General features: G+C 34.0%; 1 protein-coding gene across 1 annotated transcript; it reads left to right on the forward strand.

Annotated features, from left to right (window-relative positions):
• The first annotated feature begins 633 nt into the window (after positions 1–633).
• On the forward strand, positions 634–13,485 carry LOC127260959 (embryogenesis-associated protein EMB8-like). Its single transcript, XM_051289042.1, has 14 exons — positions 634–1,104; positions 1,202–1,291; positions 1,391–1,452; positions 6,592–6,692; positions 7,614–7,703; positions 8,286–8,408; positions 9,243–9,320; positions 10,183–10,268; positions 10,365–10,413; positions 10,707–10,763; positions 10,832–10,962; positions 12,090–12,173; positions 12,463–12,532; positions 12,753–13,485. The coding sequence occupies exons 1-14, from the start codon at positions 845–847 to the stop codon at positions 13,203–13,205; spliced, it is 1,734 nt and encodes a 577-aa protein (XP_051144999.1). The 5' UTR covers positions 634–844; the 3' UTR covers positions 13,206–13,485.
• The last annotated feature ends 1,025 nt before the right edge of the window (positions 13,486–14,510 follow it).

Consider the following 14,510-nt stretch of genomic DNA (forward strand, 5'->3'; position numbering starts at 1 on the left):
TGATGGACAGGTGTTTTATGCAAATGATGCAATAAATAAAACACAATATTTTTACTAAAAACACACCGCGGAGTGTTATATATTTTATCCTAAAAAAATCTCCTTCCACAAACTAATGGTCCTATTTTTCTATTTAGAATGTCCAACAATTATTATCCTCTTTTTATTTTATACACAAAATTTACCTTTATTTTATTTACTCGTTTATTTTATATACACAAAATTAAGAGCAAATTTGTTATTTTATAATAAAAACCCTAATTGTCTGAAAATACGTGTAAATATCAAACAGAACATTAGAAAATAATGGAGTATATATTTAGGGTGTGTTTGTTTGGGGAATTGGATTGAATTTAGACTATTTATCTAATTTTTTTTCCAAAAAAAATATCAAATCAAACACTTATTTTTCATTTTTATATTATACTAAAAATTAATTTTACATTCAAAACATTCAACTATTCAAATTCAAAATTTTTTACTATTCAACTCAAAATTCAAACCACCAAACAAACACACCATTAGTGTAATATTTTTTAGAAACAAAATTTAACTAAAAGTAAGTGGAAACAATCCTCCAAAAAACACAAACCTACCACGAAGATTGACCGACCACTACACCAATATTACGTAGAAAGTTCCGTCGCAAAGACGACAAAATTGGAGGTATGTGTCGATAACAGGCGAGGGGGCACAGCTATCAGTTTCCTTCCCTTGGCCTGCTTTACATTTCGTGCTATGGCCGATTCTATGCTCTCCTACTGCTACTGCTAGACCGATTATTACCCCAACACCACTCCATCCATTTCATTTTCATTGAATTCGAATCGACTTTTGTCCCGCAATGGCTGTATCAGATCTGGTGGAGGCGCTGTCGGGGTCGCCGTACGAGGCGTTGTTCAGGGCGGCGCTGTCGATACCGCTCTCTCACTATCTAGTGGGATTGTCCTTGATTGTGGCCGTGTTTTTGTATAACTTCGTCGAGATGCATTTCCTGGAGGATTTTCTCACTGGATTCAGGGGACAGCCGGTGGTTTTGACTTTCAATCCCACGTCTCAAGTCTACCGCGATGTTGTTTCCAAGTGTAGGATTTTCCGCGGCAGGTACGATAATCTTACTGCGAATTGGAAGTTTTATTTGTTTGGTTGGTTTTTTGAATTTTCGAAACTCCTGCGCTTGCTTTTGTGTCGGTGATGATAGGTATTTGTCCACTCCATGGTTGTGCAGTCCGCATCTTCAGACGATTTTTGTGCAATTTTTTGGTAATCCTCCCGTTGTCAATTACAGAAGGTGATTTGGGTGGATATTGCAGCGTTGTGTTATTCATTTAATCACCTTGTCGTCTTGTCAACATTGCATGAAGCAATAGCAATACACTGTTGTGTGCAGGCAGATTTTTATGGCCTCCGATGGTGGAACTATAGCTTTAGATTGGGTCAAGAATGTTGAAGGTAGCAAGTTTTTCCTCGTTTTTTATTTGTGAATTGCATTTGAGAAAATGTTTTACTGGGAAGAAAATAGTGTTAGTTGTAATATTAATCTACTAGGGGTGTGTTTGTTTGAGGGATTGGATTTTTTTTCCCAGTATTCATCCAATTTTTTCCACCAAAACCATCAAATCAAACACCTATTTTTCATTTTTTATATTATACTAAAAATCAATTTTACATTCAAAACATTACATCAACACCTATTTATATCACATCATACAACTATTCAAATTCAAAATTTTTACTATTCAAATCCCAACTCAAAACCTCCAAACAAACACACCTTAGGATGATTCTCTGATAAATATGTTTCTGAAGCATAAACATGCAATTCAGGATACTTGCATCAATGGAAAATGAGTTTCTTAGTGACCTATTTTCTTTAAATGATTTCAGAGTTCCACTGTTAAAACTGCATAATATAATGATATTCAACATGGTTACCTTCAATGCTTTATTGGAATTGGGGTTTTGTTTGACGTCATTATTTGCTCAAATGGAATCATAAGTAGGAAAACTTAATTGATTTCGATTATTTGATTTTACAGTAGCATCAGATTTGGCCATAAACTCATTTTTTGTAGAGTGGAAGTAGATTGTATAACCAAGCACAAGTAGAGAGACTTTGATAGAGAATTAGAGCTACAACCAAATAGATAACTCAACATCTTCCTAAGACAGCAAAGAAGTCTGCAACTCCATTTAAGCTTCGGCGAATATGTTGAAAAGTGATGAAGGGAAAATTATCATTAAAGAGGCAAAACTGGTTAATTTTGAATTCATTACCATGGCGAAGAAGAAAATGATACAATCGAGAGTGTTCATATGTCGCTTGCCACCATGATTTTAAGAAGAGAACTGTGTTGACTCTCAAGAACCATTTCAAGAGTGAGAACAATGGCCAAGATTTATATCACATGTGAGTCTTCAATGCCAATATTCTTAGAGAGGATAACTAGAAAATGCCCGTGATGATCTCGGCTGGCTGCTCTAATCCTGTTTGGACCGCGGTTTCTGAAAGCTAATCCATCACTTAATTTTCCTCAGAGAGTGATATAGGGATAGAAAAAAGTTGGTTTGGAATTGGGTGACTTAGGATGCCCAGCAAAGACGTCTTAAAGATTATTCACCAATGAAGAAATAGGGAGATCCAAATCTGGAGATTGGACTTTATACCATTCTCCAACCATGAGACGAACTCAGAAGAGAAGTTCTTTCTTTACAACAACAAGAGTTCATGATTGCTTTCTCCCCTCTTCAAATTTGACTCATTGAAGGGAAGTGAATGCACAATTAAGCCCTCATTGTTAACAAGCACAATTGCAGGACTCTTAGATTTCAAAAAAAAAAAAACAGTTTTAAGTTTCTTTTTCATACTTGAAGATTAGTCCAGAGTGAAGTGAGAGACGATCATTGGGAGATAAGATCAACACACAACTAAGTCCTCATGTTAACGCCAAACCATTGTGGGACACTTTGTGTGATACCCCCGGAGTGCCGTTGCTTGGCCAACTCTCGTATGTGGATGAGTCGGTATTAGGCCATCCAAAGTTGGTTAAATGTTAAATGGATTGAATAGACTACTCATGTCAACAATGTGCACATTTCTTTTCGAGAGTCTTACTGAAAGAACTCTAGAGTTAAGCGTGTTTGCTCTAGAATAATTTGAGGATGGGTGACCCTCTGAGAAGTTTCCCAGGGTGCGCGTGAGTGAGAACAAAAGTGCGCTGGAAGGACTCGTGTTGACCTGTGGGGGTGCCAGCCTACGATCCCAACATGCTCGGCTTCGCGTGGCTTGCGGACTGGGGTGTCACAGTTGGTATCAGAGCCGACCTGCGACAGTCCGATGTCGTAGTTGTTGACCGAACTGTTGACGGGCCTAGCAGTTGACTATCTTTGGGGTGAAACATGGACATTGCATTCTAAAGTGGGAGAGGATATGATATTCCTGTAGTTGGGTCGTTTGGCCAACTCTCGTATGTGGATGAGCCGGTGTTAGGCCATCCGAAGTTGATTAAAGATTAAATGGATTGAATAGACTACTCATGTCAACAATATGGACATTCTTTTTCGGGAGCTCTACTGAAGAATAAACGTGTTTGCTCTAGAGTAATTTGAGGATGGGTGACTCTTGGGAAGTCTCCCAGGGCGCGCGTGAGTGAGGACAAAAGTGCGCTGGAATGACTAGTGTTGACTTGTGGAGTCTACGATCTCGAAATGCTCGGTTTCGCGTGGCTTACGGGCTGGGGTGTCACATTTTGATTTCCCAAAAAATAGTTTCAAGCATCTTTTTTTTTGAGATTAGTCCAAAGTGAAGTGAGAGATTATCATTGGGAGATAAAGATCAATGCACAATAGTGGCCAAACCCATGAAGTTTCCTTAGTCGCGGAAATAGGTTCATATGTTTGACTCCAATGGGCAAATAAAAAAAAAAGAAATTTGTCTACATATAAAAATGTGGCATAGAGGGCAAAAATCATACGAGGCTATGACACTATGTAACCATGGATAGCTATGGGTGTTTTGGAGTTTGGCGTTTGAATAGAGGTTTTGATACGATATTTGTGAGAAAATAATGTATTTTTATAGAAAATTATGATTGTTGCATAGTAAAAAAACTAAAACAAAACTTCTAAAGAACAGAGCTTAAGACTCCCTCTCATTGGAAAGTCACAATGTGGAGTTTCCAAATAAATGTATAACTCTACAAGGGGCATTATGAAACCAACAGTCTGCCATGGTTGCCAGTTTTGGTAAGAATTCAAGTTCAATGCCTACCAAAAGTATTGACAAGAGAAAATACCATTACGAATAGCAATCACATAAGCCGATCTAATCACAGGAGAGATATGGGCTAAATTACTAAATTAATGGTCCTCGAAGAAAGAATTCCAAATGTTAGGGTCTGTTTACTTTGTGTTTTTTTTTTTTCCAAATTTTGTATTCTCTCTTTCCATTAAATATATACCCATTTGAGTTGGACACATATTTTAATAAATATAGTATTGTATTGGTTGATTGTTAGTATTTTGGAAAATATGTGAGCGAGTTAATGAGGTGGGAGAAAATTTTGGATAAATTAAGGGTGTGTTTGTTTGGGGGATTGGATTGGATTTATACTATTCATCCAATTTTTCTCCTCCAAAAACATCAAATCAAACACTTATTTTTCATTTTTTATATTATACTAAAAATCAATTTTACATTCAAAACATTAAATCAACACCTATTTATATCACATCATACAACTATTCAAATTCAAAATTTTTACTATTCAAATCCCAACTCAAAATCCAAACCCCCAAACAAACACACCCTAAGTGTATAAATAGTTGTGGCATAGTTGTAAATAACTGCAATGTTGCAAGAAGTGTGTAAAAGTTTTTTTTTTGCTATAAATGAAAAGTGCATATTTTCGTAGATAAAAAAATAAGAAACAGGCATAACTTCAGGCATAACTTCGGATTGAGGGAGCACTATATAATCTCTCAATTGCTTCCATAAAAATCAAATCCAACTACATTTTCTAAATAAAACATCACATTCAACAACTATTTGACATATAAAACACATCAGAAAAAGAATGAAAAAAAAAAAAAAAAAAAAAACTCAAATTAAACAACTTGCCAATCTTCCGGTCAAGAAGTCCTCTGCAGAATTTAATATCCTAAGCTCAGACCCCACCAAAACCTTCAATAAATCATTGGTTTGTTTACTGGTTTCTTTTTTTTTTTTATTATTATTATTTTTAAAGTTTTTGTATTATGGTTTTATTGTTTTAGGGGTGAAATAATTGTTGGACATAATGTTTTAAGTGAAAAATAGGTGTTTGATATGTTATTTTAATGGAAAATTAGGAAATGGAATGGTAAAAAATGGGAAAAGAAATCAGAATTTATCAAGGGTATCTTCCTGCAAGTAATGGACAGTATATGGGCAAACATCCTTTTTAATGAACACAAGGGTATTGCTGTGTGTTCTTTTGGAGTTTGGTTTGGTTTGGTTTTGTTTTTCGTTGTTGTTTTTTGTTTTTGTTTTTGTTTTTTTTTGAATAGTAGTTTCTAGTAATGTTTCATCAGATGAAATAACATTGAAACCAAACTCCAAGAGAATACACCCTCACTTTTTCCAAAGACCTGAGTTGTCTTGGAAATGTTGAGCCCTATTTGAAAGAACCTTGTTTAAACAACTAAGTGATGTCAACCTGCGCTTGCCAAAATTTTTACTTTGGCAGGTTCTCATAAGCTTTTTCAAAATCCACTTTCAGGATGAAGCCTCCATCTTTGCTATGTCTGAATCTACTACTTCATTTGCGAATAGAATACTGTCAGCCACCTGTTTACCTTTGAGAAAACTAATTTGTTGTGGCTGATTCTGTAGCGAAGGACTTCCCATAGCCGGATTGGCATAGTCTTAGTCTGAAGTTTGTATAATCCTCCATTAAGGGAGTTAGGATGAAAATTGAGATATCTGATGGACACGAGAATAAGAGATCTTTTTAATTAGGAAATGGGAAGTGTTGATAAGTAGGAAAAAAAAAAACCTATCGAGAAGTATTAGCAAACAACCATTTTATACCATCAACCAAATTGAGCTCAGATGCACTTATTCAAAGAGAATAGATTCTAATGCAGCTTACCTACCATAACCAATCTATGAAAAAACTTGGTGTTGAGATCCCCGTCGAAAGTACACGAGACCCTTGATCGTTGCCTCCACAATGCTTCACATTTCTTTTAGGATCCCAAATAGAGGACTTGCAGAAATAACTTTTTCCCGAAAGAGATGGTGAATTTCTGTTCTTGAACCCCTCCTTAAGTCCTCTTTAGTCTTAGCACCTTGGTGACTTATTGTCTAAATGCGCTTTTTAGGATTGAAGTACGTTCATTGTCATCCATGAATGACTCAAGATTTTACTATTTATTTAGTTTGCACAACATCTCTTATGGTTAATTCTATCATCTTTTTTGTGAAGATGTCTGCGATGTATGACCACATGTGTCCGAATGAATGAGTTTCCTTGAGAATTGAAAATGTTGTATTCTTTCATCCCTTTTATGATCGTTTAACTAATGTAAAGCTTTTTCCTTATGTTTCAGTTGATAAGCCTGCACCGCAGGTGAATTATTCATTCATGCAAGATGACAGGAATCCCATCCTAATCATCATTCCTGGATTAACAAGTGACTCTAATTCTAGTGTAAGTTATCTAATAGTGTGAACATCAACTTTTCTGTTTGTCTCTTTTTTAGTTGATCTTATATTTTTCTATTTGTAAAATGGTAGGAAATGTTTGCGAACTCAAAACATTCAAACCTCCTTAGCTTCACTAGTAGTCTTACAAAATAAAACTAAAACTGAGATCCAACTAGATGCTGAAAAGGGTGATGTATCATGATCACCATTGGTGACAACTTTGTCTAGTATTTACATCAATCAAGGGTACAAAGGACAGACTATGATATAGATAGGAAACATATTTTCAAGTTGGTTAGTGTTGTTATGGGATATGTCTTCCTTTTAATGAACACAATTTAGAACTTATTCAGGAAACAATGTAAAATGTGACACCAAATGGAAACTCAATTATATTACTTGCAAGAAGCTTGCAATGATAGTGAATGCTTGAACAAGGAGAAACCAGCTGACCAAGCAAACAACACACACACTCAAACATGCTGTTACAACTCATTTAGCTTCATGCCTTCATTCTTCCCTCTACAACTGTCTTGCGAAAATAAAACTTAGTAATCCGTTTACACATTACGAAACTGAAAAATCTATAGTTGGCAACCTATGCCTCTGTGAAGTAAGTATTTGCTTCAAGAAAGCCCTATTTATTATTGATGCTTTTATTTACACACAATAAACCTAACAGTCTTTGAGTCTAAACAGCATGCACACTCTAGCCCTTGTTCATCTCCAAGCATGCAGCATGGTGTTAGGGGATCCTAGCGTACACATATTGTTTGGACAAATTTTGTTAAATCTGACCCATTTTTTCTTTGATGATCTGTTTCAAGGCAAAAACTAATCATCTCTTACATTTTCTGGGCTTTTGTTGTGGCTAAATTGCTTCACATTTTCCTGATATACAATGCGCTACCATAATCTTCCACAGTATGTCAAACATCTGGCTCATAAAATGGCTAAACATGGCTGGAATGTTCTTGTGGCCAATCATCGAGGCCTTGGAGGTGTATCAATTACGGTGAGCACAAGTCTCCTAATTATTCTATTTCAAATTTATCTCATTTTGAGGATGGTGATAAATAGTTCTTTTGAACATAGTATTATGATCAGTTAGGATTGTGACTTTGTATTTGGAAACATTTAATTTCTTCTACTTATGAATACCTAAGGCTGATGATGGACTAAGGGTGAGACTGTAGAAAAGCCTGAGGAGAGGATGAAAATGCCATGATTTCCCATGTTGATGTGTCTAACTAGATTCATTTAAGTTCTAGCTATTCTTTTGGATAACTGAAACATATAAATATGTTTTCAACCTTTAGATTTTATTTTTTTATTTTTTGAAGAAACAACATTTCGTGAAAACATTTTGTTTCTTCATATTTTGAACTTCTCTAAGCATTAAAATATCATGATGTTTTCATTAGATTAGCTTCAGAGTTTGCTTATAAATATATATTTTTTTGTGCATGAAACTTTTGGTTGGAAGGAAATGATAGATTGAGAAATGCAAAAATAGGTTTGAAAACACAAGTATTACATATATTTATTTTGTGATTATGCTTTTATTGATGAAACCTGTGGGTTATATTTTTGACAGTCTGACCGCTTCTATAATGCTGGATGGACAGAGGATGTAAGAAAAGTGATTGAGTATCTTAACTGCCAATATTCAGCAGCTCCTATATATGTTGTTGGCACTAGCATTGGAGCAAACATTTTGGTATGCAGATTGACAGCTATGCTTTTCATCCTTTTATCAAATAATTTCAGATCTGTGATTTATGTTACTGGGTTTTCTTGTTATAATACATATTGTGCATATTATATTGAGATAGCTTTGTTAAAATATTGGTTTTCCTTTTATGGTATCAAGAACCATCAATTGTAGCCCTGTAAGGGATGACTTGGTGGTGTGGGAAGTGAACTTGTGACCGTGAGGTAATGGGTTCAAACCCAACGGCTTCAGGTCCACCTGCCACACATAGTTCGCCTAGTGTGACTTGGGCCTAGTTTGCAGGGTATTAGGTTCGGCCGAGGGTTTACCCAGTGCACACTTTCGGGTAGCTGCTGCGGGTTCCCACATTATCAAAAAAAAAAAAGAAAAAAAGAACCATCAATTGTAGGATTTAGTTAACATAATCTGTACTTGTGGTTATGATATCTTGTGTCATGGGGAAACTGATTATATTTAAGTATTTGTCATTTCATTGATCGTTTTGTTGTATGGAAATTAGACTTAAGGATAACCCCCCTCCCCCCTCATTTGTTTTTTCAAAGGAAGAATGAAAGACAAATGGCAAGCATGTATATATCTTGTATATTACATATTATCATATCCTCATCACAGTAGAACTAAAACAGAAAAAGATACAAGCAAACAGATTGTGACATAAATGGTAAGGGGCTAATTAAAGTAACATAGCTAGTGCAATGCAGTCAACTCTCAACACAAGATATATAACAATGATCAAATCATTTGAAAAAGTAAATGTTTAGTGTGGAGTGACAGCATGCACTAATTTTTTTATTAACCCTTATTTGGTTGAATTTGTAGGTTAAGTATCTTGCTGAGGATGGAATCAATACACCCATAGTTGGAGCAGCGGCAATCTGTTCTCCTTGGGACCTTTTGGTTAGTACTTTCACATATGTTGTATAGTAATATGGTGTCAGTTTTCTACTTTTTGATGACTCTATAATACTTTACATGATAGTAATAGTAATGCTAACAATATGTACTATTGAAAGTTGGAGTGTATTATTGCTCAAGTATTTTCTTATGACCATGCTTATCGTTCAATTTTCATACAAGTTACATATATAAGGTGTGTTTAGTCGTATCATGGGAATATACAATGTTTTGTATTTGAGATGTTTTGAATAGAAAATAGGCATAGATGTGATGTCTTGAATGTCGAATAGGTTTATGATGTTATATGTTTTAAACGGAAAATAAGTGTTGGATGTGATGTTTTTTTTTCAAGAAACAAATATTTTATTGTTGAATAGATAATACTACCTTTACGCTTTATCGTTTTATTTTTTCATGTCTTAGGTGGACTTATCTTTTGTTATATCTTGGGTTATTGCCTTTTGCTTATTGGATGAACTTATTTTAATTCTAGTAAGTAGCGTTTAGTAGTAGTATTTAATCAAGAGTAGCTAGGACTTGATATTTCATAATTAATCTTGGAAACAAGAGGCTTTTGGGCGAACCGTTGATACTATTTGATTGTTCTTTTCTTATTCATCTTGTTTCTATCATTTACAAAAATGTTTATAGTATGCATTTCATAATACTTTTGCATTTCATGATACCTTTCCATTTTGTCAGCTTAAACTTTTCACTTTTTTTGGAGTCTTTAAATTTTTACATATACTAGGTATGAAGGTTTATTGCAAGGCATTTCCCTTTTCGATAAAGTAGGTTGGGTTGCCATCATAGTTGGACTTTGGTTTGCTTTGTAATCAACTATGCCCCTTTCTGCTTCTAGATTTGTGACAGATTTATGAACCGACGACTTGCACAGAGGCTTTACAACAAAGCTCTAGCCATTGGCTTGAAAGATTATGCTCATTCGTATGTCCTGACATCTTTTTCTGTTCTATTTATGGAGTTTGCATCAAATGCTTAGATGTTTCCCTGCTCAAGATCACTAACCTGTAATGTCTTTAGGCACGAGGCTGTCCTCTCGCGTCTCTTAAACTTGGAAGGTGTTAAAAAGGTACTTGCTGTATTTTATTTTCTAAGCCATGGGGGAAAGCAAAAGCAGCATGATTACTGTTGGTCTTTAAGAATGCAAATATACAGAATGATGTGTAGATATTCAGCATGGGGTTCCATCTGTAATATTATTTTCAGAACCTAAGGGAGAATCTATATCAAGCTGCTTTTTAGTTGACGTTGTTCTACATGCCCTGAAAAATCTTTACTGATAAAAGTGCTGAGACTGTATTAAACTCTTTACTATTTCTGGCAATGACTTGTGAAGCATAACATTTATCTTTTTCTTTACAGTGTCATTCAGTTCGAGACTTTGATGATTGTGCAACTCGGGTTCTTAGTAACTATGAGGTAACATTTCTTAGAAATTTTCCTTTTGACATGCATAATATGACTTAACCTTCTGATGCTTTTTCCAGACTGTGGATACATATTACAGGAATTGTTGCAGTTCTAACTTTATCAAAGGTGTAATGGTACCCCTTCTTTGCATTAGCTCTTTGGATGATCCCGTATGTACAAGTGAAGCTATCCCATGGGACGAGTGCAGGTATGCAGTGTGCAGCGTGTCTTGCTATCAATTTTTATGAAGTGAAGTTTTTGTTTCTACAATGGTGATTAATATTGTTGGGTCACTGTGAAAATTGTTTGGGAGGACATTTGGCTTGATTGGTCTCATCCATCCATCATCCAACAAATGAGATTAAATGATGCTATTTAAGTATATTTTGATGAATCTGTAAAAAAATATTTGAATAATTATGTGGATGTTGCATTGTATTAACTAAAATAATTGTTTCACTCATTATGGATGAAGATAGAAGTCTTGATTATATTTTATTATTAAGAATAAATATTTTATTATAGACGCTATTTATGAAGAGTTAATTTAATTCCTTTTCCAAGGACGAAATTTTAATGTCAATGCATGCCTCAACAAAATAGATCGAGATAAAGTTTAACTATTGCAGAAGCATTCACATTCAGCAATTATTGGAAGATGTTATTTCAGTTAATTCCATTAAGGATTTTGGAGGATTTCCACTGTTCATCCAATTTTTTTCCCCCAAAAACATCAAATCAAACTCCTATTTTTCATTTTTTATATTATACTAAAAATCAATTTTACATTCAAAATATCACATCAAACCCTATTTATATCACATCATACAACTATTCAAATTCAAAATTTTTACTATTCAAATCCCAATCCAAAATCCAAACCTGATGTGATGTTTTGAATGTAAAATTGATTTTTAGTATAATATAAAAAATGAAAAATAGGTGTTTGATTTGATGTTTTTGGGGGGAAAAAATTGGATGTATAGTGGAAATCCTCCAAAATCCTTCAAACAAACACACCCTAACAAACACACCCTTAATGGAATTAACTGAAATAACATCTTCCAATAATTGCTGTGAGCATTCTAGAAACTTATTGAACCATTAATTCAAAAGTGTTTGTAGTCTTTTGATGGTAGTGATATTGAAGTATATTCCATGCAAGCATGACTCCAGAAACCTGTTGAACCATTGATTCAAAATGTTTGTAATCTTTCGATGATAGTGATATTTTCTTAAAATATTCAATGTTTACCTGATAAGTTTATCCATGACACAACTGCAACTCACCTTGCTTCTAAGACATATGATTCTCATTAATTCTTGTATTCACAGATTAAATAATAATGTCGTCTTGGCTACCACAAAACATGGAGGTCATTTACCCTTCTACGAAGGTTTAACAGCAAAAAGTGTTTGGTGAGTAATCTCTAAACAGTTCTTTCTACTACTAAATTTGTTCCAGTGATTGAGCAGCCATGAGTTTGCTGACTTCAACTGTGGTTTATCTTTTTCTGTTAATTCATATTGGCAATTTCTTTAACAGCAAAGCACCATGCCCGGGATATTAATCTGTTTTCTCACTTTTTCCGAATACAACTTGCATTTTATTATAGTAGTTGCTGCATCCTCATTCATCTGCTGCTAAGACTTACCAACAATTTTGTACTTGGGGTTTTGATGCTGTAACTCCTTTGTTCTTTCATAGGTGGGTGAGGGCTGTTGATGAATTTTTTTCTGCTCTGCGATCCAGCCCACTGAGTCACCGTAAAAAGGAGGTAAAAATTAAACACACTCTCATATTACCATTTATCCCATAAAATTTGCATAGGGTCTGAAAACCTAAAAGCATGGAGTTATTACAAAAGAATTATATTCATTTTTAATGAATTCCGGCTTGCACCAATATATTGAGTGAATCTTGTAGAGTCACTGTTTTTACATGATATTCTCTACAATTTTGATAACATCAACTGTTTTTTGATGTTTTGTGCGCAGATTCCCGATTCATCTATCAATCCTGCACAGCCACCCATCGATCACGCCCCATATGTCCAAATTTCAGGAGATGGTATGGTCGCAGCAGTGAACAATGAAACTTCTGAAACCGAAACCCAACACCTGGGGAAAGTGGACGACAAAACCATGTTTGAAGACGCAACCAAATCTGAGTCAAATATCCTAGAGAATCAAGAAAGAACCTCTGATCTCCCTCAGCCCACCGATGAGCCTAGCGACGTCGCCTGTGCCCCAAAGCACGATATCAGTGACATTACAGCTCCCGTGAAGAGATCCCTAAATCAGCTCTGGCGTCAAAACAGAAAATCGACATGGCTGCTTTTCTACATTGCCATTGTCACCACTTGGCCTGTTGTCGGCTCGGCCCTGTTGGTTTTCTTCCGGAAGAAGTTCAGAGGTTATTTTTCACCATCGTCGGTGAGAAGGGGGTAAGCGAGGTTCAGTTAATTTATTGTTGTGAACTATAATTAGTCATGTCATGTCATGTCATCCTTGTTGCCATCAAAATAGCCGTTGGAGTGGTAGTCGTGTCTATGTTGTTGTTGCATATCATGAATAAGTGACGTTGTACCGTTGTGCACAATTATGGTATGGGCTTAGTTTGTTAGTTTACAACTGTAATATGTCTATGACAAATGCATTACTTGTGAACCTGTAGACAATGAATAAAGATAACAAATTCATTAGTTTGATTCTCAAGTTTTATTCCTAATATTTCCAATAAAATTTTAATTTAATATTTGTTATGTCACACATATATAAATATATATATATATTGAATAAAGTGGGAATCCGATGCTAGCTATTATTAATATATATGTCTATATATAATTCATGTTATAATTTGTTATAAGTTTTTTCTCTTACTATTTAACCTTCGAATTTTCTTTTAGAAAAATATTATAGGTCTATTTATAAGTGAAATATATAATGAATGTGCATACATAATATTTTAAAATTTAAAATTTAAATTTTTTAATCTTAATTAAACTATTTAGTTATTTAATCTTAATTTATAATTATTTTTTATAAATAATAATTATTTTTACTAGTACATTTCTTAATTACTTACTAATTATACTTTAACTAAATTCTCGTGTCTACGGTAATAGACCCATATATTAGATGGGACGGAGGGAGTATTTAAAAAAAAAAGAGAGAGAGAACAATCAAAAGAAATAAATTTCATATATTATAAACTGAAAATAAAATACAAATGAAACATTGTCAACCTCATAAATTTTTATTCAAAAGTCCTTTTTATAGTTTTTTTATGGAATAATTTTGAACATATGATCTCACAATTACTAATACATCCCCGCATAAGCAAATACCATTTCTTATAGGACATTGTTGGAATTTAGATTTGCCCATGTGAGTAGTGACATAGGATTGTTTGGATTGTCCATATTTGTAGCTAGTGTTCAGAGTTATTTTCGACTTTTAATGAGTTAGAATAAAATAAAATAAATATTTCAAAAAAATATATATAGTAATTTTTCACACTTATAAAAAAGTAAAATTAATTAGATATTATAATTTTTTCATAATTTGTTGATTTAAAAAAAAAAAAAAGTTGATAATAATATTATTACCAATTTTGTCTAATATTTTCTTTTTAATTATACTCAAATTATTTAGTTATTCTTAAAACCTCAAGTAAGTTTTCAATCGTAATAATAAATAAATAAAATGTAAACACACCTATGTAAATGGAGTTTTGGTGCAAGCAAATAC

The sequence above is a fragment of the Andrographis paniculata genome, unplaced genomic scaffold, assembly GCF_009805555.1.
Source record: "Andrographis paniculata isolate CXL003 unplaced genomic scaffold, ASM980555v1 Contig62END, whole genome shotgun sequence".
NCBI lineage: Eukaryota > Viridiplantae > Streptophyta > Magnoliopsida > Lamiales > Acanthaceae > Andrographis > Andrographis paniculata.